Source organism: Lissotriton helveticus, chromosome 7 (assembly GCF_964261635.1).
Source record: "Lissotriton helveticus chromosome 7, aLisHel1.1, whole genome shotgun sequence".
NCBI lineage: Eukaryota > Metazoa > Chordata > Amphibia > Caudata > Salamandridae > Lissotriton > Lissotriton helveticus.
The window spans coordinates 1,075,916,097-1,075,943,692 of NC_136068.1; the positions used below are offsets into that span (position 1 = coordinate 1,075,916,097).

The 27,596-nt window shown below is 44.1% G+C and overlaps 1 protein-coding gene across 7 annotated transcripts in view; it reads left to right on the forward strand.

Moving 5' to 3' along the window:
• Nucleotides 1-27,596, forward strand: part of CARD14 (caspase recruitment domain family member 14) — a 630,897-nt gene that overhangs the window by 583,774 nt on the left and 19,527 nt on the right. For all 7 annotated transcript variants that reach the window (XM_078654066.1, XM_078654065.1, XM_078654070.1 and 4 more), the window contains 4 exons: nucleotides 10,370-10,496; nucleotides 17,536-17,773; nucleotides 19,550-19,613; nucleotides 22,060-22,171. In XM_078654066.1, the coding sequence (XP_078510192.1) occupies nucleotides 10,370-10,496; nucleotides 17,536-17,773; nucleotides 19,550-19,613; nucleotides 22,060-22,171 (541 nt within the window). The remainder of the gene's footprint in view (nucleotides 1-10,369; nucleotides 10,497-17,535; nucleotides 17,774-19,549; nucleotides 19,614-22,059; nucleotides 22,172-27,596) is intronic.

Below are 27,596 nucleotides of genomic sequence, written 5' to 3' on the forward strand. Positions count from 1 at the left end.
TTCTAGGGTTTTAAGTAGGTGCCTTTGTGACCCCTCGATGTGTGTTTCTTGAAGACAAATAATATTAGCCCCTATCGCTTGTAAACCCACAGCCACTCTTTGTCTTTTTTTCCGATTGTTAAGACCAAAAATATTGATGGTGAGAATCTTCAGCCTAACCATTCAAATCTGTATCTTTACCTGTCTGCTTATTATTCTCCTCTAGGATTACCATCCATTTATTGCATTCCTGGCCTTTAATCTGCTTCTTATACCATGATTCAACTTTCTTAGTTGCACAACTTATATCTGTCAGCTGTCTGAGATCTCCCCCCCCCCCCCAAGTCCCACACTCCCAGCCACCTCCCCCACCCTTCTTAGAGCAATCAGGCTCAATCCTGATCCTGCGAGACAGAGCCTGGACCATCCTCACCCACCTTCTACCCCTCCACTTCCTCCAGTGCTCATAATATAATCATTAACAAAAAATAAAAACTTGTTGTACTAAGAAAGCAATTTTTGCAAAACAGAAATATTTTTCATATTAAGGCCTTCATAAGGAAGTAAACATTTCAGCCAATATATATACATCCCATCCCATGGGCGAAAAAAAATAGATATTTCCTCATTATAATACATGAGATATCTTAATCTTTGCTTCCTTAATCCCTCAAAATGGTATGTCAGATAATATTGTTGTAATATCCTCTAGCAGTTTCTGGGCTTCTATTTCAGATATAAAATAATAGCTCCGCCCTTGAGAGATAACTTTTAACTTAGCCGGATTCTGTAGAAAGACTGTAACTTAGCCGGATTCTGTAGAAAGACTGTAGCTCCTGTTTGTTTAAAAGGCGTTATGAGTCTCCATCTTCTTTCGACGGTGGCGTGCGCAAAGTCTGGTTTCGCGAAAAAGGAAAAGTTCTCCCACTTCCTCTTCATATTGGGTCTAGCCAGATCATACACGGCCTGTCAGAGCAAGAAATTCTAAACGTATATTAAAATAACACAAGGGTACGCCTGAGTATTCGAAGAGCGTTTGGATATTGACAAATGAAATCTATGCACCCGTTAAATTTCCTTATCGCACTCCCAGTGTGCTAGTTCTGGTAAGGAATTTTTCAGCAGGGTTATTGTGAATTTCCTAATGTCATTGCCTTCACTATTTTCTGGTATCCCCAACAGCCTCAGGTTGTTGCGGTGTTGGCAATTTTCTGCCTCTTCTAATTTCCACATCACATCCTTCAGCGTATTTTCTTGCGAGGAGGCCCGTTCTTTCAGAGTGTCCACCGTATTTTCTAGATCCTCTGTGCGTTCTTTCACCATACTTAGTCTCCCTGCAATCTCTGTGCAAGTTTTCCCAATTTTACGCATTGAACCTTGTAGCTTCTTTGAGGCTAGCTGTGCTTGACGGTTTTCCATTTTGACCTCATCTTAGAACAATCTTAGGGATTGAAAGATTAGCGAGAGAGAAGGCTCTGCGGCTTAATCATAAGCTTTCTATGTGGCCAAGCCGGTTGGCTGTTTTCTAGCGATTTTTCTTTTCTCATTTGAGCCGTTAGAGGGTTACAGCTGTGCTGCTGAGTAGTCCCATCCTAGTTCTCCTTCTTCTTCTCCCAGCGTTTTCTTGTGGTTGCTTCTTTTCCCTTCCGACACTCATTTTGTTCTCTTGGGTATCCATCTCTCGCCTTGCTGGCTGTAGTTACTCATGGAAGAGTCCCCACATTCCACATCTTCACTACTACTTGAAATTTCAATATCTGATTCTTCATTCAGAGAGTAAAATTTTTCCATGGAATCCAGGGAAAGATATCCCGCCTCTTGGTTCTTTTTCTGAATAGCCCCTTAAATGAGAGCATATTGCTGCCCTTCGCACATCTGCTCTGTTATGCTTACCAACTCTATTGTCTCTCCAGTTGGGGTACTTACGCTTCCCTTGGGGGATGTCTTTATCAAGGGGTTTTTCCTTGTCATTATCCTCTCTTTGGTGGGCCGTGTTGAGTACTTCAGGCCTTTGTGACCCCTCGATGTGTGTTTCTTGAAGACAAATAATATTAGCCCCTATCGCTTGTAAACCCACAGCCACTCTTTGTCTTTTTTTCTGATTATTAAGACCACAAATATTGATGGTGAGAATCTTCAACCTAACCATTCAAATCTGTATCTTTATCTGTCTGCTTATTATTCTCCTTTGGATATTTCATCGGGATTATTGGAGGAGGGATCCTCCAATAATCCCGGTGAAATATGCAAAGGAGTATTCTGAGGATTCTTTATATTAGCTAAGTCTTCGCCAGCAGCCAGCCCATTTTGATCACCCAGTTGCCCTTGTATCACCATCTCCAGCCCTTTCTCTTTCTCACTGTTCAAAGGTAAAAACATGCTAGTTATCACAACCTGTTTTTCCCCTCAGCTCTTCTAATGGCATGCCTCTTGAGTCCGTGTTTATGGTAGCCTCCGTCTTATCTTTGTTTTTGTCCAGTTTACTCCCCTTACCAGAACATATTTCGTTTTTCTTTAAGTCTGTATCAATTTTTAAGTCACTTTCCTTTCGAGTAGTAGACTGCACGGTCGAGCGCGTCTTAACTCGACCTCCTCGCGCTGCCATTGCCTCCGTGCAGTGATCTTCGTGGTTTCTCCTGGCGTCCTCGTTGCTGGGCAACCCCAGCCGGCAGCCAGCACAGATTCTTCCTCCGGAAACTGTAGTCAGAAGCACCTGAGCAAGTGATTCCCAGCATGTACAGAAAGCCTCGTATTGATGTTCCCCCTGTCTCTGGGCTCCGTCATGCCTCCGGATCTATCGGATACTTTCTATCACTCACATTCCCATGTACTTCACAATTCCTTCATTTATCACCCGCCGTGGAGTTTTCGCCTTTGGGTCTCCTTCAGATTGCCTTCATACCAATCATTTTTCATTCCATTCATTCCAGCCTGCTCGGATAAGAGCGCAACGAAGATCGGTACGGAGAGGAGGTGAGTGAAAGCGCTCTCACTCGGACGCCATCTTGCCCCATTTTCGAAACACATACGTTTTTTAACTGACAGCTAATATAGTTGATGAAGAAGACTGGAGGCGGATGCATTACTTAGGAGACTCTTGAGTACCTGGTTAGCCATATTCTGCACCTCGTGGAGATGCGGAGTCTGATATATAGTAGGAACCAAGTGTAAGGTATTTCCGTAATTCAGACGCAAGCCAACTAGAAAGTGCATGATTTGAAAATTAAATTCAGAAATAATGACAGAGAATTTTCTGAATTGTTTTTAACAGCAGAAAAGACGCTGTAGTTCTGAACAATCAGGATCAGAAACAGAAATGAAACCGAGGTTCCATGTGCCTCCACGAGGTTGTTGTCATTGTGAAGCATAAAAATAGTCAGAGTCGCCTCTGTGTATTCCTTGAATTCTTGATTTTACAACAGATTAGTTTGCTGAGGGGGCAATGTAGAAGTAAAATTACACGGGCCTAAGAATGAGTCCCATGGAACGTCACAAATGATGGCCAAAGGAACTGACCGGAATGATGGCTAGGCAACTGCAGCAGCTTGAGATGAATCAGTTTAGCGAGTTTACGAAAGTAAATGTGGATAGTTGAGCGTTCACAACTTGTGAGATATTGCACTTTAAAAACGCTTATTGATAGTTTTGGTAAATGGCAGGGAGGGAAAGTGGGACCTGGAGAGAGCCTATGAACCATGACTAATAATTTCACCAGAAAGGTAACGTTATCTTACTTCTGCATCCTGGCTCTCCCCTCTACCCAACCTGCGTTTAGCTTCAACAGCAAGAAAGACGGGCAGGAAGGGTAGACCAGGCAGCATCAGGCAACCACTGATTCAAGCGAATTGAACATCGACTTCTGATAAATTATTGAAAACACAGTGCTTGCTGAGCACATGCAGTGTAGTCACAGTAACTTCCTCCCTATTTCTCATACAGGATAATGCTGTGGAGCCATCTTGACTGCGGTGAATTGTGCAAAGACATTAATTAAAACAAACATTGGCAAAGCCATTAGGTCACGCCTTCTAATGGGGTGTCCTCAAAGTATTTATACCAATATGTAACAACACCTGAAAGTTAATTAAGAGTAAACAGCAACACATAAACAAACCGATTAATGATAATACATTCATATTTATCTAGTAGTAAGAGTGTGACATATAATCTTAGTTGTAAAATAATTGACAAAGTTTGTATTTGCATCTATTTCATTGAGGGTGAGATCATGAGCACTGTATTTGACACACCAGTTATGGTTTACATGGCTTTGTGTGAGATAGGGATAGGGCCCTTAACCATAAGTTGTAAATTTCAGTGCTTTTCAGTTTTAATTCATAATTATAACTACACTTTAACTTTGTTTTTAAGTGACGATATGTATGTATAAACCCACGCATGTGTGTGCACATTAGCATTTTGTTATTACAGAAGGGCCTGCAGAGGTGGTGCGGCCCTTCTTTAATCTGAATTGTGCCTGTTCCTCATGTGTGTCAGTGTGATCTCAAGGAGGCATTTGCTCGTTTACAAATGAGGAATTACTTATTACAGACTAGGGCGCACAGGCAAAGGAGCTGTTAGGGTTCTCATTGAGGTGATGCAGTCAGTGCGCCTCCGAGGGCAACTGTTGAAAGGAGAAAAAGGTGATCCCATGGGCCCCCGGGAATTTGCCCTGCTGGCGTGCACAATCATTCACTGCACCCACCTGCAGGGGATTTCTGTCTTCCCTTTCAAATTCAAGAGGGTTGCTTCCTGCAAAGTGATAGGGAAACGGAGACATCACACAGTTGGTCTGTCTTTCACGAATGTGCTGTTTCTAGAGAAAATCTGGGTTCACAGCTGCACAGGGAACATCACATTTGTTGTGAAATGGTCAGTCTTTGACACAATAGACAGACTTAATTGTGCACTGTGGTGCACAGTAGGACAGTTGTGTGTAATCTATAATATGCCACAAGGGAGAACCCGGTGTGCAAAGGCTAGTCCCTTCCCACACAGGCATCCCACATGGTGATAATGCCACCTTAATATTGCAGGACAAGACACTGCCCAGTGCAAACAATCACTCTGCATGTAACCCTTCACACATTGGCACCACAGACCCAGAAACAAAGCCTTCCCCTATCAAAAACTGTCCAAAGAGTTTTGAGGTGACTGGCTAAATAGCATATTTGACACCACCTTCCAGCCTTCAGAAAGGAGCCACATTTGTAGTTTATGGCTGAAACATGACGCCCGCTGCTAGCGGCAGTGTAGGATCACTGCGTAATCTTGCTTTATGGTGGCATCGGTCCAGACTCTGCACATCAGCAGTGCAGACATTCACACTGCAAATTAATACTTTAGACCCTGACACGGCCCGCAAAGACCTCTCCCACTGTGAAACTGCCCACACTGACAGGGCACGTGCTGACAATGCTGCTAATTACAACACTGCTACAGTAGGAGAGCCCACTGACCAGGCACACCCTGAACTGCCTTCTTTGAAGACAACATACTGTGGCACTGCACACCTTGAAGTTGCACATGCTGACACTGCCTACTATGACAATAAATTCCATGTGTATGGCACCACTGTACTTAACACTTTGCCTGCAGTTTATATGTACCAGAATGCTTAAAGTTATGCACTTAAACATCTATTGTGTTTAATTCATATAGGTAGGGTTTTGTAATGTCCCTCTTATTTAATATTAGGAGTCCCTTTCCTGGTTCTCTTTCCAAAACATTGGCCACATAAGATTTGATAAAGGCTTTAGTTTTGGTTTGCCATACTTTAAAGATTCCCTCTAGTGAATATAGTGTTGTCTTTGATATTTATATGTTGGACGTTTTTCTCTGGAAATTAAGCCTACCCAGTCTACTATTCAACCCTCACTATAAACGTATCAAAACGTTGATGAGTGTTATTCTCCTAAACAACAGCCCCCACTTCTAAACTCAATAATGATTGTGATTTGGAGAACTCTAATTAGATTAAAGACAAAGAGTTTCCTACTGTATTATAATGTAGGTTTAGAATTAAAGCTGTAGTCTCCAAGTCTGCCTTTGCTCTCTCCCACTACTAATAAATAAATAATAAATATATATATATATAGATATATATATATATATATATATATATATATATATCTATATATATATATATATATATATATATATATATATCTTTCTCCACACCTCAACCGAAGCCAAAGCGAAGAAACCACAAGGGGAACAGTTTGCAAACGGCTTTATTCGCACCCAAGGGTAAGTCTCAGTCCTCCAACTTCCCCATTCAGCGAATGCATTTCGGCATCTGTCTCTGCCTTCCTCAGCGCCTGGGGTGAAAAATGTTTTCAGGAATGTTCGTGTGGCTCAGGTTTAAATAAAAGCCCTTCCTGATTGGTTGCATAGTGTCCCGTTCCTTAAAGGTGTATCCCTAAGCGCTACCAGCCCTGGTAGTTCGTTGAATGTCCAAACGCCTACCAGTCCCAGGATGCAATGTTCGTATATGTGTCTGGAGGCTGATGCGTGGGGCGGATCCACAAATTTGCTAAGGGGAACCTTCCTTGTTCCCTTGTTGGTGGAACACGCCGTCTCCTTGTGTCCCCAACCGCTTCACCCTGCTCTCGTCGGGCACAGATTTTGGACGGGGACAAGGCTGAACTGACCTCGCCCAACGTGAGGCTGAATGGCCCCAACACCGCCATACCGTGTCCCGAACTGGCAGGGGGGCTCTGGTAATTCCGGTAACCCAGATAAACTCCTTAATCCAGCAGTTCCAGAACCAACTTAACGAAGCGGGGGCTTCTATGCGCGTAACTGGAACCCGCGCTATGATATCTTTCTCCACACCTCAACCGAAGCCAAAGCGAAGAAACCACAAGAGGGGAACAGTTTGCAAACAGCTTTATTCGCACCCAAGGGTAAGTCTCAGTCCTCCAACTTCCCCATTCAGCGAATGCATTTCGGCATCTGTCTCTGCCTTCCTCAGCGCCTGGGGTGAAAAATGTTTGCAGGAATGTTCGTGTGGCTCAGGTTTAAATAAAAGCCCTTCCTGATTGGTTGCATAGTGTCCCGCTCCTTAAAGGTGTATCCCTAAGCACTACCAGCCCTGGTAGTTCGTTGAATGTCCAAACGCCTACCAGTCCCAGGATGCAATGTTCGTATATGTGTCTGGAGGCTGATGCGTGGGGCGGATCCACAAATTTGCTAAGGGGAACCTTCCTTGTTCCCTTGTTGGTGGAACACGCCGTCTCCTTGTGTCCCCAACCGCTTCACCCTGCTCTCGTCGGGCACAGATTTTGGACGGGGACAAGGCTGAACTGACCTCGCCCAACGTGAGGCTGAATGGCCCCAACACCGCCATACCGTGTCCCGAACTGACAGGGGGGCTCTGGTAATTCCGGTAACCCAGATAAACTCCTTAATCCAGCAGTTCCAGAACCAACTTAACGAAGCGGGGGCTTCTATGCGCGTAACTGGAACCCGCGCTATAATATCTTTCTCCACACCTCAACCGAAGCCAAAGCGAAGAAACCACAAGAGGGGAACAGTTTGCAAACGGCTTTATTCGCACCCAAGGGTAAGTCTCAGTCCTCCAACTTCCCCATTCAGCGAATGCATTTCGGCATATGTCTCTGCCTTCCTCAGCGCCTGGGGTGAAAAATGTTTTCAGGAAGTTCGTGTGGCTCAGGTTTAAATAAAAGCCCTTCCTGATTGGTTGCATAGTGTCCCGCTCCTTAAAGGTGTATCCCTAAGCGCTACCAGCCCTGGTAGTTCGTTGAATGTCCAAACGCCTACCAGTCCCAGGATGCAATGTTCGTATATGTGTCTGGAGGCTGATGCGTGGGGCGGATCCACAAATTTGCTAAAGGGAACCTTCCTTGTTCCCTTGTTGGTGGAACACGCCGTCTCCTTGTGTCCCCAACCGCTTCACCCTGCTCTCGTCGGGCACAGATTTTGGACGGGGACAAGGCTGAACTGACCTCGCCCAACGTGAGGCTGAATGGCCCCAACACCGCCATACCGTGTCCCGAACTGGCAGGGGGCTCTGGTAATTCCGGTAACCCAGATAAACTCCTTAATCCAGCAGTTCCAGAACCAACTTAACGAAGCGGGGGCTTCTATGCGCGTAACTGGAACCCGCGCTATAATATCTTTCTCCACACCTCAACCGAAGCCAAAGCGAAGAAACCACAAGAGGGGAACAGTTTGCAAACGGCTTTATTCGCACCCAAGGGTAAGTCTCAGTCCTCCAACTTCCCCATTCAGCGAATGCATTTCGGCATCTGCCTCTGCCTTCCTCAGCGCCTATTTATATATAATATTTCTTTTTGTTTTTGAGGCTGTTAGTCTTATAGACAGGTTTGTATAGTGTTCTTATTCTTATGCCACTGTAACACCCCCATTTAGTGTCCACATTACACATTGAAAGTAGTCAGAGAATCCCTGGCTCATTGAATTTCTCCGTGTTTACTTTGCCTGCTACCACACAAGAGATTCTTGTTAGTATCCAGAACTGCTTTTGATTTCACACTGTGAATAGTCTCCAGGCCTGGCTTTCCTCTCACACTGTTGTTGTATCGTACTTTTTAAAACAACGTGACCTGGATAAATCGGAGCACCAACTTATTTGATTTCTTAGAACATATGCCCTAGCCATCCTGTCACACTAAATTGTACATGTGAACACTAAAGAAATTCCTAATCGTCAAACTGATTCTTTATACTATAAAAAGATAGACTTTGTCAAAGCTTTTTTCTTAAAGTAAAGATGCACCTTCTCTTGTACATCTTATTCCTATTGGGTGCTCCAATCCTAGGACTAAAGGGCAAGGGAAGTAGAATTATCTTAGAGGTTTTGAATTTGATTTATTCTCACCTCACACACTGTGGCTTCAGCTGTGCCCTTGGCTGTGATAGCATACTGGTACTTATAACGCAATCCTTTAGTGAAGTTGTTAAAGATTTTTCCCCATTGGTCATATGGACATTTACTCGTTAACTTGAAGCGTTCTAAGGTAGAAGACATCAACAATACATTTCTAGCTTGTGAAGCCAATGTTACTCCACAATGACCAAGAAATACCAAATATAATTTAGTGGATTTTGTTTTAGAATACTAATCAATCAAAAATATATACTGCTGAGTAAAAATAAGCTGAAGAAATAAAACAATACATCAGCTAAGTTGAAATATCTCGGTAGATTGAGGCATAATAAGATGAGGTTTATTTATTTATTTTACAGAATAGTGACAGCCACAACAATAATAAAACAAATTAAAGTAATTAGGTGTTCCATAAAGAAACTTACCCCTCTGTTCTAAACCTAGATGGACTACAGCACCATCTAGCCCAGATTTGTAGTTAGGGAGCGTAGAAGGTGTCAGGCTAATATAGAAGTCTGTAGAAGTGTTGGAAAGGAAATACGTGTTTAGCCTAAGGATTTACACTTGCAGGAAAACGTTAAGCAGAGAGGGTTCTCCCTCTCCAAGTCTAAAAGAAGTCTGACTGCCTAACTGTGGGAAAACCAATTAAAATAACAGGAGATTCAGAAACATCATCTCCTCTCACACCACCAGATAACAACCAAAGCATTACTTGAGAGGAGCATTCACACCCTCATTTAAATTCCCATCAGATTGACACTTTAATTGTAAACTGCAACCTTGAACATCTCACTGTCCTGATACATGCTGAACAGAAAGCCTCTTCTGACCATTAATTCTCCATGGTCACTGACAAGCTCTTCACTTCCGGCCTCACTATCGTCAATCTAATGAAAACAATACGCCTTTCTTTAACTAACGAGAAGCATGACAATGCACCTGCAAGAAGAAAGAAAGAATATACTGACAAGACTAAACATATTTTAATTCAGGCCTTTAGTCAGGCTAAGCAGACTCAACTCCATATGAACTTCAAATACATGAGTATATATATGCAGGTATATCTGAGTAAATGCAAAACTTAAATAAGAGTACATAATTACATGTTTCAACTGAACGATAGTATATAAACCTCCAATCACTCAGACGATTATATTTTATTAATACATTTAAAAGCTTCACACACATTAACAAATTTAAGGCACACAGGGTCCAACTCACAAAGGTACTCTTAAACCAGAAGTTTAAGTTTAGAACTGAATTCTAACTTTAGACCTGAAGTCTAAACTTAGACTTCAGGTCTAAAGTTAGAATTCAGTTCTAAACTTAGACTTAAGGTCCAAACTTAGATATCAGATCTTATAGTATCTTTGTGAATCGGTCCCACAGTGTCTATAATATCAGATATGAGTATATAATTGTAAAATTGTGACAAATAAAGGCAGAGCCTAAATTATGCAGCTCCATCTTACCAAACTCCATGTCTAACTGGCTGCTTGCTTCTGGCTGTCTTAGGCGGACTTTGATGTCATGGACCCGTCTAACAAGTTCCTTCTGGAAGATGTGACTTTGGAGGAGGCCGAGTGGATCCTGAGGAGGGTGAAAGGTTTTTGCTGCCTTTCGATCCGCTATAACAATGACCGTAAGATTCCTGTAGTGTCCCACAAACAGGGATTACTTTTTAATTGTTACTTGCTTTTCATAAAATAGTGTGACCACATAAAAACCTTTGTCCGATCCAATCCTCTCATCTAGAAGGCTTTCAAGGTGATGGTTAAGAAAAGAGCCCTGGAAAGATTAGAAGGGGCATGTGAGAGCGTTGGTAGACCGGAAGGGAAGGGGAGAGGTATAATGTGTAGTAGAGGAGTGGGACAAAACAATTTTCTGTGCCCATTGACAGCAAAGCAGCATCAATGTCCAGGATCAGCAGGCTGTGGGGTCTGGGTTATACGTACAGTGCAAGGTGAAAGACTGTGGCCAGACCAGACACTTCAGCACACATCCCCAGTTAGTGCAGAGAAACTGTGCACAGGGTATAGCCCATTACTAGTGGTTACATAGGGATAAGGGCCCCATCAGGGCAGTTGTTAAAGTATAAGATTATAATACAAGTAGATACACAGGACATTTGTTTTAAGGGACAGTTTGGTTACTTTCCACAATATATGTGAGTCACACGAGGCATCAATTAATATGTCATCTGTGATGTCCTGAGCATCATGGGCAAGGTGATTGATTTTTGGTTTACTCAATGATAATAATCGAGGATTTCTAGTTGTGCTTTTTCGTTTGTTTTGGTCCATAACTATAACACACCCTCAATAAAGATTTTCAGGGAATTTTAAAGATTTTTTAACACACTGATTTGATGTTCTGATAGACAACCATAACTTCCCCTACAAACGTTTTCCAGTGAAGACATATTTTCATATAATGCATGATTTCATTGTATTCTAGTTCCATTTATGGGTTCTTTTTAATGTAAAATCAAAATACAAAAAAGTAAAATAACTGAAAAATGTTCTGCATGACATTTCCAGTAAGTTGACCAGTACTTAGAAACTACTGTACCTAAATGGGTATACTTAAAACGTGGTGAAATATAATTCAGGCATTTTCTATGCAAAAGAGTTTTACAAAAGATATTTTTATCCAGAAATTATGATGTGCAGTTTCACAAAGCAGTTGATTGCTATATAGTCAGACATTACCTGAGCATATTAACTTTTGCAGAAAATTAACAAAACCAGTAAGAACAACACTTCTTGACCTATCGTAGAATGTTGAACTGAGTTGGAATATAAAATGTACATCCAATCTAACGAGTGCTCATTCATTGGCGTTAACAAGCACATGCAATTTGGAAAACAGAATGTGAATTCAGACCAACAAATGTACACGAGCATGTAGAAAGTTGATAGAGCAAAAAGGAAGTCCTGTTTCTTCAGCAAACAGACCACACTGCACACTATCAAAAAACAAATGCAGAGACATTACAGTTACAGTATACTTAGACGAGCTTTTGACTCCAAGTCATTACTGAAGTGTGACGGACTTTTGCAGATTCTGTAGATTTGATGTGGTCATGACCTATAAATATGTAAACCATTTTTGTTATATTGTGACGTGAGAAATGAGCTGAACATCTGACCACATTGGGTGCTTGTTAAGGGGTGGAGAACCTGTTCTGCTCTGTAGTTTGGGCTGTCTAAAAATGTTATTTGACTAAATCAATACGTGAACTAATGCAATTGTACCCTCACCTGTGATATCACTTGAATGTATAGTTTTGTTATGTTCTTAAGAGAAGGAGTGAGTTTAGAGCCTGTTTTGTTGACATGTTTGAATTTTCTGAGGTTTTCCCTAACTAAATAGAAGAAATGAGCATTAAAGCAGAAAGAATAATGCCTACTTTTAGGAACTATGAGTAGCTGCTCTGACACAATTTGTTTAAAGTGTGGCTTGAATGTGACCAGTGACTTTCTAAGAAATTTGAAAAGTATTATATAAAGAAGGTTAATGATCTATTATCAGCTGAAACGCAGGGCCCCACCCAAGGCCTCTTGGGGGTGCGGGGGATGTCCCAAGTGGACCCCACAGGGCTCCCAAAAAGCATTCTTTAAAAAAAACTGTTGGCTGGATACATAGATCGTGCCAAAAATGTAAAAAAATAAAAAACTAATCGGCCACTGGGTGGCCCAGGTCCCGTCGGCATTTTAATAAGGGGGGGCACGGCCCCCCTCCTGGGGCTTTTTGATGCCCCAGGAAGCACCAACTCCCAGCGGCTTGGTTTGAAAAAAATGCGGGGGAGGCCCTTATATCTTCCCCTGCTGCCTCGGGACCACCACCTCCCACTGCTTTTTTAATTTATAAATGGGGGTCTTCTTGGACGCCCTGGGGACAACTAACCCCTGAGGCTTTATGTTTAAGGAATGCAAGTGAGACACGCACACCCCAAACTACAAAATCTACAACTACAAAATCATCCGAAAAGACCGCAACATCCAAACAGGAGGAGGCATCGCCATCGTCCACAAGAACACCATCAAAATCACGACCAGCTCCGACGATAACCTCACAACCGCCGAACACCTCCACTTCCAGATCCACACTGACCCTAGGACCACACTTAGAGGCACCCTCATCTACAGACCTCCAGGAACCCGTAAACAATTCAGCGAAGACATCACTGACTTCATCAGTCCACATGCCCTCGCATCCGAGAACTACATTCTACTAGGAGACCTCAACTTCCACCTGGAAAAGAATAACGACAGCAACACCACCACCCTTCTTGACAACCTGGCCTATCTCGGCCTCAAACAACTTGTTGACACCCCCACCCATGTAGCCGGACATACGCTCGACCCAATCTTCACCTCCAGCAAACATATCTCCTTTGATCACACCACAGCCCTCCATTGGACGGACCACAGTTGTGTTCACTTCAGCTACAAAACCACCTCGACCCACAACCCCCCACAACCTATTCCCCGAAGAAAATGGAACAAAATCACCACCGACCAACTCCTCACATCGCTCAACCAAAACCCACCCGCCCAATCATCGGACCCAAACGAAGCGGCCATCAAACTCAAACAATGGATCACTCACAGCGCTGACGAATTAGCACCCTTGATAAACCATCGCACCAAACAAAACAGCAAAAAGGCCCCCTGGTTCAACGACAACCTTAAGAAATCCAAGAAGCTATGCCGTACTCTCGAGAAAACATGGAGAAAAAACCCAACCACCAACAACATGTCCACCCTCAAGGCAGCCACCCGCAAGCACCACCAGCTGATTCGATCCACCAAGAAATCTGCATTCAAGAATCGACTCGACAACAACGCCCATAACAGCAAGGAACTATTCAACATCGTCAAAGAATTCACCAACCCCACCGCAGCCTCAAACGACATCACTCCCTCCCAAAACCTCTGCGACTCGTTATCCTCCTTCTTCTACAACAAAATTGCAGACATACATAAAAGTTTCGGAAACAGCCCCAATGAACAATACTCTCCTCCCCCCTCAGAATATAAACCGCCCTCTAACAACCTCAGCACCTGGAACCCAATTTCCACTGAAGACACCATCCGCCTGATGAACTCCATCCATTCTGGCTCGCCAACCGACCCATGCCCCCACCACATCTTCAACAAAGCTGACTCCATCATCGCACCCCATCTCCGCGATGTCATCAACTGTTCCTTCAACTCTGCTACCTTCCCAGAAAGCTGGAAACATGCCAAAGTCAGCGCCCTCCTGAAGAAACCAACTGCAGACCCCTCCGAACTTAAAAACTACCGCCCCATATCCCTCCTCCCATTCCCGGCCAAAGTCATTGAAAAAGCCGTCAATAGCCAACTCGCCGCCTTCCTCGAATCCAACAACTCCCTCGATCCCTCACAGTCCGGCTTTCGAGCCAAACACAGCACCGAAACCGCCCTCATCGCTGCAACAGACGACATCCGAACACTACTGGACAACGGAGAAACAGTGGCCCTCATTCTACTCGACCTCTCCGCCGCCTTCGACACGGTATGCCACAGCACCCTCATACAACGTCTCAACAACATCGGCATACAAGGTAAAGCCTTGGACTGGATCACCTCATTCCTAGCCGGGAGAACTCAGAAAGTCCGACTTCCCCCATTCAAATCAGAGGCAACAGAAGTCATCTGCGGTGTACCACAAGGATCATCACTCAGTCCCACCCTATTCAACGTTTACATGAGTCCACTCGCTTCCATCGCACGTCAACACAACCTTAACATCATCTCCTACGCTGACGACACCCAGCTGATCCTTTCCCTCACCAAAGACCCCCACACCGCCAAAACCAATCTTCACGAAGGCATGAAAGAAGTAGCCGTCTGGATGAAAAACAGCCGCCTAAAACTCAACTCAGACAAAACGGAAGTGCTCATCCTAGGATCATCCCCCTCTGCCTGGGACGACTCATGGTGGCCTGCGGATCTGGTCTCAGCACCCATACCGACAGACCACGCACGTAACCTTGGCTTCATTCTAGACTCCTCACTCTCGATGACCAGACAAGTCAACGCCGTCTCATCATCATGCTTCAACATCCTACGCATGCTCCAAAAAATCTTCCCCTGGATACCCACCGAAACTAGAAAGACTGTCACCCACGCACTGGTTACGAGACTACGGAAACACCCTCTACGCCGGAATTACAGCCAAATTACAGAAAAAAACTCCAACGCATCCAAAACGCATCAGCGAGACTCATTCTGGACATCCCTCGCCAAGATCACATCACCGGCCACCTGAAAGACCTCCACTGGCTTCCCGTCAACAAGAGAATAACATTCCGTCTCCTCACCCACGCACACAAGGCCCTCTACAAACTAGGACCCGAATGCCTCAACACTCGACTATCCTTCTTCACACCCACCCGCCAACTAAGATCCTCCAATCAAGGCCTCGCCGCAGTTCCGTGTATCCAAAGATCCACCATGGGAGGTAGATCCTTCTCCTACTTGGCGGCCAAGACCTGGAACAGACTCCCCACTCACCTCCGCCTTACACAGAACCACATCCCCTTCAGAAAAGAACTCAAAACCTGGTTATTCGATAAATAATAATCCCTCTGCCCAAGCGCCTTGAGACCCTCTGGGTGAGTAGTGCGCTATATAAATCCTTGAACTTGAACCCCTCTGCTGCCCCAGAGTGCCACCTGCCCGGGGCTCTAATTATAAGGACATAGCTGTTTGCTCTGATTTGGCTGGAGCTACTGCTCCCACCAAGCCACAGCAAACTGTGCTCCGCTTCTAGCAAGCGAGAGCAGAAAAAATGCTCTTACTTGCTAGAAGCAGAGCACAATTGCTTTTACACAAAGGGAGCTGCATATTTAGCAGCTCCCTATGTGTAAAAGCAATGCTGGCTTCCGTAGGAGGCAGGGAGCCGGCAGGGATGCGGGGACCTAGAGGATACCCCCCACGGTGCCGTAAAAAAGTAACTGGGTACCCTGGTGGAAACCAATGCACCCAGAAGAGGGTCCGGGCCCTGGGGGATAGTGTCCCTGGGGCTGAAAAAGACCCGGGAGGGTGTCCACTTGCCCATCTAACTTTATTTTTACTTTATTTTTGAAAAGGTCTGGCCCTAGGGGATGGGGTTCCTGGGACAAAATTGGCCCAGGGAAGGGGATACAATTGATCCCCCTCCCCTAATAAATTAAAAAAATATATATTTAAAAAAAGACCGGCAAGTCGCCAGAGGTCATGTCCCTTTTCTCCACCACTCTGCAAATGCCGCCTCCTAGTGTCGGAATGAAGTCTCCTTGGCCACACTGGGTCCTTGGGGGCCAACGAGCAATCCTGTTACCTCCACTAAGTCCCAAGTTCTGACGGCCACGCTCCCTTTCTCCACCACTTTTCAAACGCGTCTCCTGCCACACTGCTGCTTGGGCTATGAAGTCCCCTCGGCTCCAGAGGGTCCTTGGGGTCCAACAAGCTCTCCTGTTATCTCCAGTAAGTCCCACACAGTGGGTTTGTTAAGAGTATTTCGGAGGCCATGCCCCCTTTCTCTACCACTCTGCAAACACAACTCCTGATGTACTGCTGGTTGGGGCATTAAGACCCCTTGGATGGTGAGGGTCCGGGGGGGCCAACAAGCACTTCTGTTACCTCCAGTAAGTCCCACAGAGCGTGATTGCTGAGAAGACTTCATAGGCCACACCCTCTTTCACCACCACTATGCAAATGGGCATCCTGTTTCACTGCTGGTTGGGGAATTAAGTCACCTTGATTCTGAGGGTCCATGGGGGCCAACAATCACCCCTGTTACCTCCAGTAAGTCCCAAACAGCTGGATTGCAGAGAGGTCGTCCGAGGCCATGCCACCTTTCTCCACTACTCTCCAACCGTGCCACCTGGTGCAATGCTAGTTGGATGCTGAAGGTCTTTGGGGGCCAATAAGCCCTCCTGTTAGCTCCAGTAAGCCACACACATCAGGATTCCTGAGAGCTGGTCAGAGACCCCGCCCCCTTTCTCCACCACTCTGCAAACACGACTACTAGTTAAAGAAAAATAGAAATTCACTTTAAAAAAACAAAGGTTACAGGGAAGTTATAGTTGGGAAATAGACCATGTCATGAATGATGTAGTATGTGAGGTCACAAGCAGTGCATTGCGGGGTTGTAATTTATACTTAGCTCATGTAACGATAACTACCGAATTTCACTGGTTTTGTATGAGTGAAATCTGAGCCTAACTATAATGTCCCTATAACCTTTGTTTTTTTCAGTGAATTTCTAAGCTTTAAAAATTATTTTTCCTAACTATACCGTCCCTGTAACCTTTGTTCTTTTCAGTGAGTGTGTCGCTCTCATACATATATTATTCAAATATATATATAACTATATATATATATATATCACTCTTATACATATATTATATATGTGTATATGATTATACATATAATATATGTATGAGAGCAAAATTATGAAACTACTAACAATTATACTTGTTGCAGCTCCTTTAACCTGTTAAGCTTGTCCAACACTTTCATACATACTCCCTGCCAATAATGTATTGTTGTAATGAATTGTTTTGCAAAATGGCACGAAGAAAAGGGCTGGAGGCACAGAAAAAATAAAGAGAGTGTGAAACCCAGTACTGAATTGCTTGAAATATTTCCTAACTCCTGCTCTAGGTTACCAAAAGCTGGTGACAGATCTCGAGAAGGGCTATGTCACATCAGGCGACTCCTTCTACATTCGGGTGAACCTAACCTTGGAGAAAGATGGTGACCAGCTGCCTGTGCATTGTGGGGACATCTTGCATATAACTGACACTATGTACCAGGGGCGGCACCAGTGGAAGGCATATCGGGTAAACCCCTACAACATGAGAGATACGTTGGAGAGTGGTACCATTCCAAACTACTGCCAGTGAGTACCCAGCCCCATCGAAGCATGCTTTTTTTCTTAATAATGTGACAAATTGTTTGCGAATTAGATACATTGTTAACCGGCATTAGCAGCCATATGTGGGCATTGACAGTGCTGAGTCAAGGACCAATATCCTTAAATAGCTGTTCACTTTGAACTGTTAATTATACCAATCTTATTGGATATTCAAGCACCAACAATGAATGCATATGTTTTTAATGAAATTACTCTCCCCATTAGATAACTTGAGAAGCACTAGGTATAAAACTTATATGGTGTGTGTCTTAAGATGATTGAAAATACACCCTACTGTGAAATCAGATACACACAAATAACCAAAGAATACTTTAATCCAGTTTTTAAAAAATCATAAATTAAATGGGAAAAATCCGCCTTTCCTTTCCTTCTCTTCCTAGTCCTTCGCCATTCTTCGAGTGCTCAACTCAACTAATATCCCCATTCAGCAGAAACATACATTTTTCATACATCTGTCTACCCTCCAATCTCCCAGCTTCAATATACAATGTATTTTTGCATTTTCTTCCAAAAATCTTTTTACTTGATTTTCAGTATTTAGCATTTTCTTTTAAAACAATTTCTAATGCTATGCTTTTGTAAAAGTATATTAGAAAAAAGATTGGTATCCACAAACGAGCTTGCTCGGTGTGCAGCCATGGATGACAGAATTCATTGTGCAAGCACAAATGAGGGGCAGATGAAGTCTGTCCCCACCACTTGAAATCCTATCTGGGTATTCACAAATGGGTACACGTGCACCTATGATGAACAAACTCTGTGTGCATTCACATATGGGAGAGCTTGAGTATTCACTAATGAGAGAAATATATGAACATTCACAAAAGAGAGTCTGCATGAATTGTGTACTATCCAGAATATCAAGTTATTATTATCAAACAACAAAACTACTAAACTATTTCCAATTCCTGATCTTTGTACCTTAGACATCTATATTGACATATTCACAGTACGTAGATGTGGAGTTAAGAATAGTAAATATCTACATGCCTTAACGATAGAGTAGTAGTCAATATTCTGGACTCAACATTTTTTTTAGATTGATATTTTGAACTTTTTATTCTGAAAAGTAACTTCTTTAGAAAGAGAAGCTTCTATGAGGATCCACAAATAGGGCTATGTTAGTACCTAAGAATACAGCTGCACTCTGAGCATTGCTAGATGGGTGTTCTCATTTTTTACCAGCAAATGTGTGACTTTGTGGACAATAACAAACCGGAGCATTGTGATCGGACACATTAAAGAGATTTGTAGACATCCACAGATTAGAGGTCTCTGTTCATGTTAAATCCTTCTGTTTAATGCACTTGTGTTGTTTTTTCTCCCTGAGCCCTTGTAGTATGTACACTCTGTGCACTTTTGGTCTCTGTTATTAGTGCACATGCATTCAATGTGCTCAGTGAAAAATATGGATTCAGTAGTCTCTTTAACCAAAACTCTGTGTTTGTGTAGTCCGCACTGCGTATGCAAGTAGTGTGAGTACTCTCTACGCATGTGTACTCAGTATGCACGCAGTCTGTATTATCTCTGTACATGAGAAATATTTAAGCATTCTGTACAAGTGTAGCCTGTGGGCTGACTGTGCAACTGTAGCCAGAATGATTCTGTGATTGTGCTGTTTGTACAGGTGTACTCAGCACACTGTGTCTAGTTCTACAGTGCATGTGTTGTTGTTACACTATACAAGTGATGTTTCTTTAACGCTTCTGATCCACTCGCATGTTACCTGTTTTACCCTAGGGCGCAGCAGCTGCTGATCACAGCCATTCAGGACATGTCCTTACAAATGGCAACTTCACGGAAGGTAATGCGCCCTGCCCCGTTATAAGTAGAGCGTGTCATTGGAGGGTGGGACTACATGTGTAAGATCAAGAGCACTTTTGTCATTTTGTGTGCATGGGGGAGTGTAAGAAAGTGTGTCTCCTCCAATTAGTGTGGTCTTCAGGACAGAGGCATAATATTTGATTGTGGCTGGCACAGCTCATGAGATTCTGTCATGTCCCTCTTTCACACTGCAAGTTTTGCTATGACTGTGGATGCTTCCAGTAATGTTAACACCCATCTGTGGCTTAACGGCTTTCCCTTCCCCGGGATAAAGGAGAATCTGTCATTTGGAATTGGAAAGGGGGTAGTTTCTGGCTATGCCCTCATCCTTGCTATTTCATCTTCTAATTGAAAGCTGAAATGCTGCCTGCATGTAACAAAAGCTCTCCAGCTAAGGATAAACACTGCAATGATAAGTTTATAAGACTTTTCCCCCACCGGGCAAAATCTCAGAACAATGATTAAAAAATATGTGACCTTTCTGTTTTTTTACGTCCCCTCTCACTACAGAATAGGACTCTATCTCTTTACAGTTTTGAGGGCTCCCAGATGGCTTAGCTCTAAGGCCCTCACCTTAGATAGTTTCCTAGTCTGTATGCACTGCTCAAATGTGTGACAAAAGTGAAGGCTGTTGGGGTTGGTTATTAATTTGAAGAGAATAACTCTGTTGGGTACCTACACAAGAGATCCTCCTCAGATTCATAAGCAACTATGCAGGGATATTCGAAACGAGCATGAAGCTCAGGTTGAGGTCATACTTGAAAAGTTGTTTGATGATCTCTTGAGCTACTTAGGGCACAGCTTGAGCATCACAGGGGGAGCTGTCATTATTCTCCATCTCCTGCAAGTTCTTCTGTGGATGGTGGTGGATGGCCTGGCTCTTTTCAGCATAGCCTTCTGCACCACCACCACGACAATTCACTCCTAGAATCAGTTGTTCTGTATTGCCTGGAACATAAAAAGCCCAAAGCAGTCTTGAACTCTGAAGTCCTTGATGCTTCCATGTCTTTAACATTGAGCCTGTGTAATGCTTGTTCCACTGGTGCAGAACAGTTAACAAAGAACATTGCAAGCCTGTGGTCTAAATAAGGACTTATAAGAGGAATGGCAGATAATTATTCATCACCATGTGATTATGTAACACAGTTTAAGGGATATTGCCCCCAAAAAGCTTTCTTTTTACCATTTTCTATGTAAAATCTGATGTCTAATACAATCGGTTTTATTACAGAAAGCGGGTAGTAAAAGTCAAGCTATTTTGTATAGTAAATCTTGGATAGGGCCAGGAAGGAGACCTATGCAGCAGTAGAAACTTTCGCTTCAAGGCGAAACCTTAATGGAGGATCCTGGAGTCTTGATTTTGGTAGAGGATAGCTATTTAATATTACCTCTTCCACCCGATACTGAAGCAGGTACTAGCCCATGTTTAGACACAAAATGCCAAAGCTTCCCCAGGTATTTTCTTATAGGACATTTGGTGTTTCTCACTTTCCCTAAACATTAATCTGGCTAGTTTAGGACTCAAGCTTCCAAAACTGCATTAGAGCAACCTAAATCAAAGATAACCATATGGACTGAACCTTTGATTGATTATAGTACTGATGGAAAAGCATAGAGAAAACGTATTGCTGAGATTGTAGTGTGAGAGACTAGGGGCCTCATTTACAAGGCCATTGCACCACCGGTGCGTCACTTTTTTTGTCGCACCAGCGGTGCAGTGCGCCTGCCCCTATTTAGAAGGCCAACTTTTCTTGGCCTTGTAAATATGAGCCCCTTTCACGCATTACTCTGCGTGAAAGGGGATTTCCATGGGTGTTACTGTGGGTGCAGGGGAGGCGTAGGAGAGGTGCAACAAGGAGAAATACTTTGATGTTTGCTCATTTTTGACTCTTTCTATGTGTGCAGCATCCAGCAGCATGCTTAGAAAGAAGAAAATGCCATTAATGATTGGTTTTGTGCAGGAAGGTGTCCCTAATGAATAGATCTGTCAAACTTGACAAAGAAGCGTGCCACAAAGCGAAAAGCAAACCAGATATATAAAAAAAGAATGCCAGTTTAGTTCATTAATATGATTTGTGTTATCATGAGTTATTAACAGGCGTGTCTAGATCTATCTGATTTCCTGCTGTAAATCTCTTATACATGCCAGGGCAAGAGGGGATAGCCTGTTTGTGTGGTACTGCTTGTACACCTGTCTGGCATTGTGAGTCTGTGAATATAAGCAGTTTTAGTGTGTTCAGCAGTATAGGTTCAGCAGTTTTCTTTGGGCTGAAATCCCTTTATTGCATTGCCTTTCTCTAATATGTAATTAATATTATAGTTTGTTGTCATTTACTGAAAGCCCCTTTGTTCCCTTTGTTCCCTCTGTGTATTTCTGACATTTTCTATCACGCTTTGCCTTCCTTTCGCTGGTCTTCAACCTCCAGCTTGTCATGGGGACGCACAAGGTGGTCCGAGTGGTCAGCACCACCAGGACAAAGATCAACCCACTTTGGACGGCGTTTGATGGGACTGGCTTCCATACCAATAACTCAGAAGGTATGAAACCTTGATTATTCATGAAAATGGAACCATATGAAACCTTGATTATCCATATTTCATGCACATTCTAAAATACCTATCTTTATCGTGTGCCCAGCAGGACTTTTCTGACATTAGAACATAGTGGCCCAGATTAACTATGATTTTGCATCGGGTTGCTTCACTTTTGTAGTGCAGCCTAGATGCAAATTCCTTTTTGGCAGTTACTATGCCACGCAAAGCCACTTTGCAGGTTTAATACAGACAAAGTAATGCAGTGTGTAACACTGCCTTGCACTACTTTGCGACAGGTAGGTGTTACATAGGTGGGGCATGGGCATTCTCATGTATTCACTCATATATTTTGAAGTACCCTCAGATTTACAAAGACTGGTAAAGTTGGGTTTGGCCACAAATAGTGCACCTACCTGACAGAGGCATAACAAGGAGAAATATCTGTATTTCCCTTTGTTACTACCTCTTTCTATATGTGTTGCAATGTGCAGCACACATAAAAAGAGGAATAGGCCTCTAATTATTGTTTTGTGCAGGAAGGTATTCTTTCCTGTACAACCCTACCCATAACAAAGGCACAAGCGCACTATGGTGCAAGGGTGTCTGTGTTGGCACTAGGCAGCACACAGTGCTCCAGCACAAAGGAAGAGCAGAAATACTCTATAACTTTGTAAATATATATGAAGCATTTTTGTACTCACCCATCCATACAGCACATTGTTGCAAGTTCCCTTGTGTGCCATGTTACATGAAATAATTAACATGAAACAATATGTTTGTCAGCCAATACTCTGTTCCATACCACCACCAAAATTCCCTGCAATCCATGGATTGCAAATCACTCGTCTGATGCCCGCTCCTACGTACTGACATCCGAAGTGTAAATAAACAGCACTGAAATGGGATACTTTATCTCAACAAACCTCTCCTACTTGCTAGAGACTGCATGTAAGATCACTCAAAAGTAGTAGCACACAAAGTATTTCTTTTACTTTGCGTCGATTCCACAGGTCGGTTGGCTCTGCTAAGGGTTCATAACATTGTGTCTTGGCTGAGTTGCAAGTATCCTAAATGAGGCGAGTTCAGCAGAGAACCAAAGATGTAACAGCCTTGCCTCAATGCACAAACGCTACTGTAAGAAGAACACCTAATCACCTTCTCACTCTTCTTAAAATGTTGTTTGATGTTGAGGCTTATGGCTATAGGAGGAAACACGTGCTGGGGCTTTCCTGTCCAGCTGATCGAGAATGTGTCTTTTGCAGATCTTTGGCCTCTTTTAATATAAAAGTAACAAAGTGGACATTTGGAATTACATTTGATGACACCAAGGTTGACCTGAAGTATCCTCTCATATTAAATAACTATTGAGAAATATTGAAGACGAGTACACTTTGATGTACAGCATGCTACAGACACCCTCCGTTTGTTCACTTTGACAGCAGAAATGTTTTGGATTGGACATTCCTTTTGCCAGAGGGCATACAGAAGGATAAATAATTTTATCCTCTTTGATCAGGTAAAATATTGCTATATTATTTTCTCTGAAAATCTGGCCTCTTTCCATTTGGAGAAATAATTATAGAGGCAGTGAATCTGTGTTCAGCTCTAACAGTTTCACAAGTACCTTCTGTCCAGCATTAATATGAGCCCCTGAGCCTGTACTCCTGGCAAAAAGGCTTCAAAATCATACTCCATTTAGAAAGTTGTGAAAGTCACCAAAGTATGAGTATTCAGAAGAGGACCACACAGGAGAAGAATTGCATTCCTTATCGAAATAGGGGGAGGCAATATTTCAATTAATGCTTCTTGAATATCTGTCCTTTGCGAACAGGGAGAGGAGATATAAAGATGTGATTCTCTCATTCTAGATGTACGTACGATTCTATAATTTACGTAATTCTCTGCCATCAAGGAGTAGTGTTTTCTCTTCCTGCAAAACTGATCATTTGAAGCCAAGATCCTCCTGAAGTATGTAAAACCCTGGCTATGATAGTGTGGAGAAAAGCCAAGGTAAAGTTACTTGTGGGACTTTCATCTTGAACAGCACTGCATGTCTTCTGGAGATGGTCGGATATTGAATAGGTGCTGTGATGAAGACCAAGGTTGGAGAACTTGCAGGCAAGCGTGGGCTGCCACCACTGAAATCAGCCTGATTGACAGAATAGAGGCACAGATTAGGGCAAATGGAAAACACTGGCATTGATATGCTCAGCTTCTATTACAAATCACAGCTCCCTTAATGTGAAGTAGAGATTCTGTAGGTCTCTTCAAGTTATCCAGTCTTCAAGCTCGCAGAATTCCCAAGCGCATGATGGTATTGAGGGCTCTAGATCAATCAATCAATCAGGGTTTTATAAAGAGCGCTTCTCACCAGTGAAGGACTCAAGGTGCTGGGGGAGGCAGCTCTGGAGCAGTCGAATAGCCAGGTCTTGAGGCTCTTCCTGAAGGTGTGCAGAATAGGGGAGCGTCTGATGTTGACTGTGAGCTCGTTCCAGGCCTTTGCTGGGACGAAGGAGAAGGCTCTTCCACCTGCTCTGGTTCTGCAGATGTGAGGTGTCTCTGCCAGGGCAAGGTCGGTCGAGCGGAGGTTCTTTTTGGGTACGTGGAAGGAGACTCTCTCGTTGAGGTATTTGGGTCCGATATTGTGGAGGGATTTGTAGGCGTGGGTGAGTAGCTTGAAGGATACTCTCTTCTCGACGGGGAGCCAGTGGAGGTCAGGTAGGTGCTGTGTCGTGGGGTTCTGAGGACAAGCCTTGCTGCGGTGTCCTGAATGGTTTGGAGCTTGTGTAGCAGGGTTCTGTTGATTCTGGTGTAGAGGGGGTTGCAGTAGTCCAATCTGCTGGTTATGAGTGCGTGGGTGACTGCATTTCTGCATTCAGGGGGGATCCACTTGAAGGTCTTGCAGAGGGAGTTGAAGCAGGCGGCGGCGACGGAGTTGATCTGGCGGGTCATGGTGAGGGAGAAGTCCAGGATGATGCCGTGGTTTTGGGTGCGGTCTGAGTGGGTGGGTTTCTGAGGGCGGAAGGCCACCAGGTGTTGTCCCAGGTGGAGGGTCCAAGGACGAGGACCTCTGTCTTCTCCTAGTTGAGCTTCAGGCAGCTGATGTTCATCCAGGTTGCGACATCCTGCATTCCTTCCTGGAAGCAGATTCTGGTGTCTTCGGGGTTATTCGTGAGGGAGAGGATGAGCTGAGTGTCGTCAGCGTAGGATACTATGCTGAGCCCATGATGTCCGACGATGGCGGCGAGGGGGGCCATGTAGATGTTGAAGAACGTGGGGCTGAGCGGGGATCCTTGGGGTACTCCGCAGTTAATCTCTGTGGGCTTGGAGAGTGAGGGTGGGAGTCGGATCCTTTGGGTTCTACCGGAGAGGAAGGAGTGGATCCAGTCGAGGGCTGTTCCTCGTATCCTGACATTGTGGAGTCTGGCTGCGAGAGTGTGGTGTGAGGTCCAGAAGGATGAGGGCCGCAGTGTGGCCCTGGTCGAGTAGCATGCGTATGTCATCGGTGGCGGTGAGGAGGGCGGTCTCGGTACTTTGGTTGCTACGGAATCCGGACTGGGGGGGGTCGAGGACGGTGTTATCTTCAATGAAGGTGGTCAGCTGGGCATTTAAAAATCTCTCGGTGACTTTGGCTGTGAAGGGAAGAAGAGAGATGGGCTGGTAGTTTTCTCAGGTCCGTCGGGTTGACCAAGGGCTTCTTGAAGAGGGGTTTGACCTCTGCCTGCTTCCAGTCATCCGGAAAGATGCCGGATTTGAAGGAGGCGCTGATGGTCCGGCCTAGTTCAGATGCTATGGCGGCGGCGACTCTGTGGTAGATGTGCAGCGGTCTTTCGGGGCTCCTTAGTGGGTGTTCTTCATGGTCGTGGCAGTGTCTTCAATGGTAGCAGGCTTCTAGGCGGTGATGGCGGGCTGGTTCTTGGTGGTGGAGTGGGGGGTGGTTTCTGGAGTCTGTTCGCTGAAGTTGTTGTAGAGGGCATTGATGATTTTCAGTAGGAAGTAGGAGCTGAGCTTGTTTCAGAGGTCCTGAGATCGTGTGATGTCTGTGGCTTGGCTTCGGGGTTTGGTGAACTACTGTATGATGTTCTTTTGTGTTACTGGCATTGGTGTGGATTTTGTTCTTGATGAAGGTCCGCTTGGTGGTTCCTAAGTGCTGGTGTTCTTCAGTCATGGCGTTCCTTTAGGTGTTCCAGTCTTCGGTGTTTTTTTCTGTTTCTCCAGAGTTTCTCGAGGTGTCTGCAGGAGCGCCTGGCTTCTTGGAGTTGGGTGGTAAACCAGGCGGCCTTCCGGGGGCATTGTTTGATGGGGTGGCGTAGGGGTGCGAGCTTGTCTGCGCAGCTGGAGATACATCAGTGTAGTTCTTTGGCAGCGGAATTGTCATCGGTTGTGGGGGGGTTGTGGAGGAGGGTGGTGTTGAGGTGTTCCTCTGTGATCTTACTCCAGTTCCTTCAAGGTGGGCGCTGGTGGGTTTGGGTGCAGTGGTGGTGTTGAAGGTGAAGTGTATACAGTGGTGGTCTGTCCAGAGGGGCTGTGTGGTGTGGCTGAAGTGGATGTTTGACCTTCCTGCGAAGATGGAGTCAAGTATGTGTCTGGCTCTGTGGGTGGGAGTGGTGACGAGCTGCTTCAGTCCGAGGTTGTCAAGGAGGGTGGTGGAGTCGGGGTCGCTGCGGTTGTCAAGGTGGAAGTTGAGGTTTTCAATGAGGATGTGGTCCGTGGAGGCGATGGTGTGGGGTGCGACGAGGTAGTCAATGGTGGAGGTAAATGTTTGAGCTGTGGAATTGTAAAGTTTCTGAACAGGCTGTGGGCATCCAGTTTTCTTTAGCATAATGAGACAGCGACACCAGAAACCCCATCCTTTAAGTCATATGGAATGAGAGTAATATATATTACAAAGGAAATACATATTGATCCCTAGGTTTCTGACTCCATTCTCCGAAATTAACAGAAACTAAAGGCAGGGAGAGGAAAAATGCTCTTTCATGATTTTTTAAAGCATCTGTCTTTGGGTTATAAGATAGCGAAAGGAAGACTTTTCTTGGTAATACTATTGTTATTAAACCTGAATAAGAACCTCAGAAAGGTTTACATTAAAAGTGTCCTTCATTTTGTCCATAAGATTTGTGTGTAGTCTGTTGGAGTGTATTAACTCCACTCCTTCAGAAGTGGAGTAATAAATTGGTGTCCACTCTAAGGCCTTGATTAGAAATGACCTATAAAATTCCGACACCAATGCAAACCATTGTTTGGTCTGGTGTCAGAATTATAAGTTTGGCAGTAAAATCTGACAGATGGATTTTCTACCCGGTAAATTTCAGCAGGTCAAATTTGCTGAAAGTTACTCGGTGAAATGGTTCTGAGATGAGGTATTCAGAGAGGCTCCTAGACCAGTTCAGAATCGGAGATAATGCTGTACTGGAGATTCCTTCCCAGA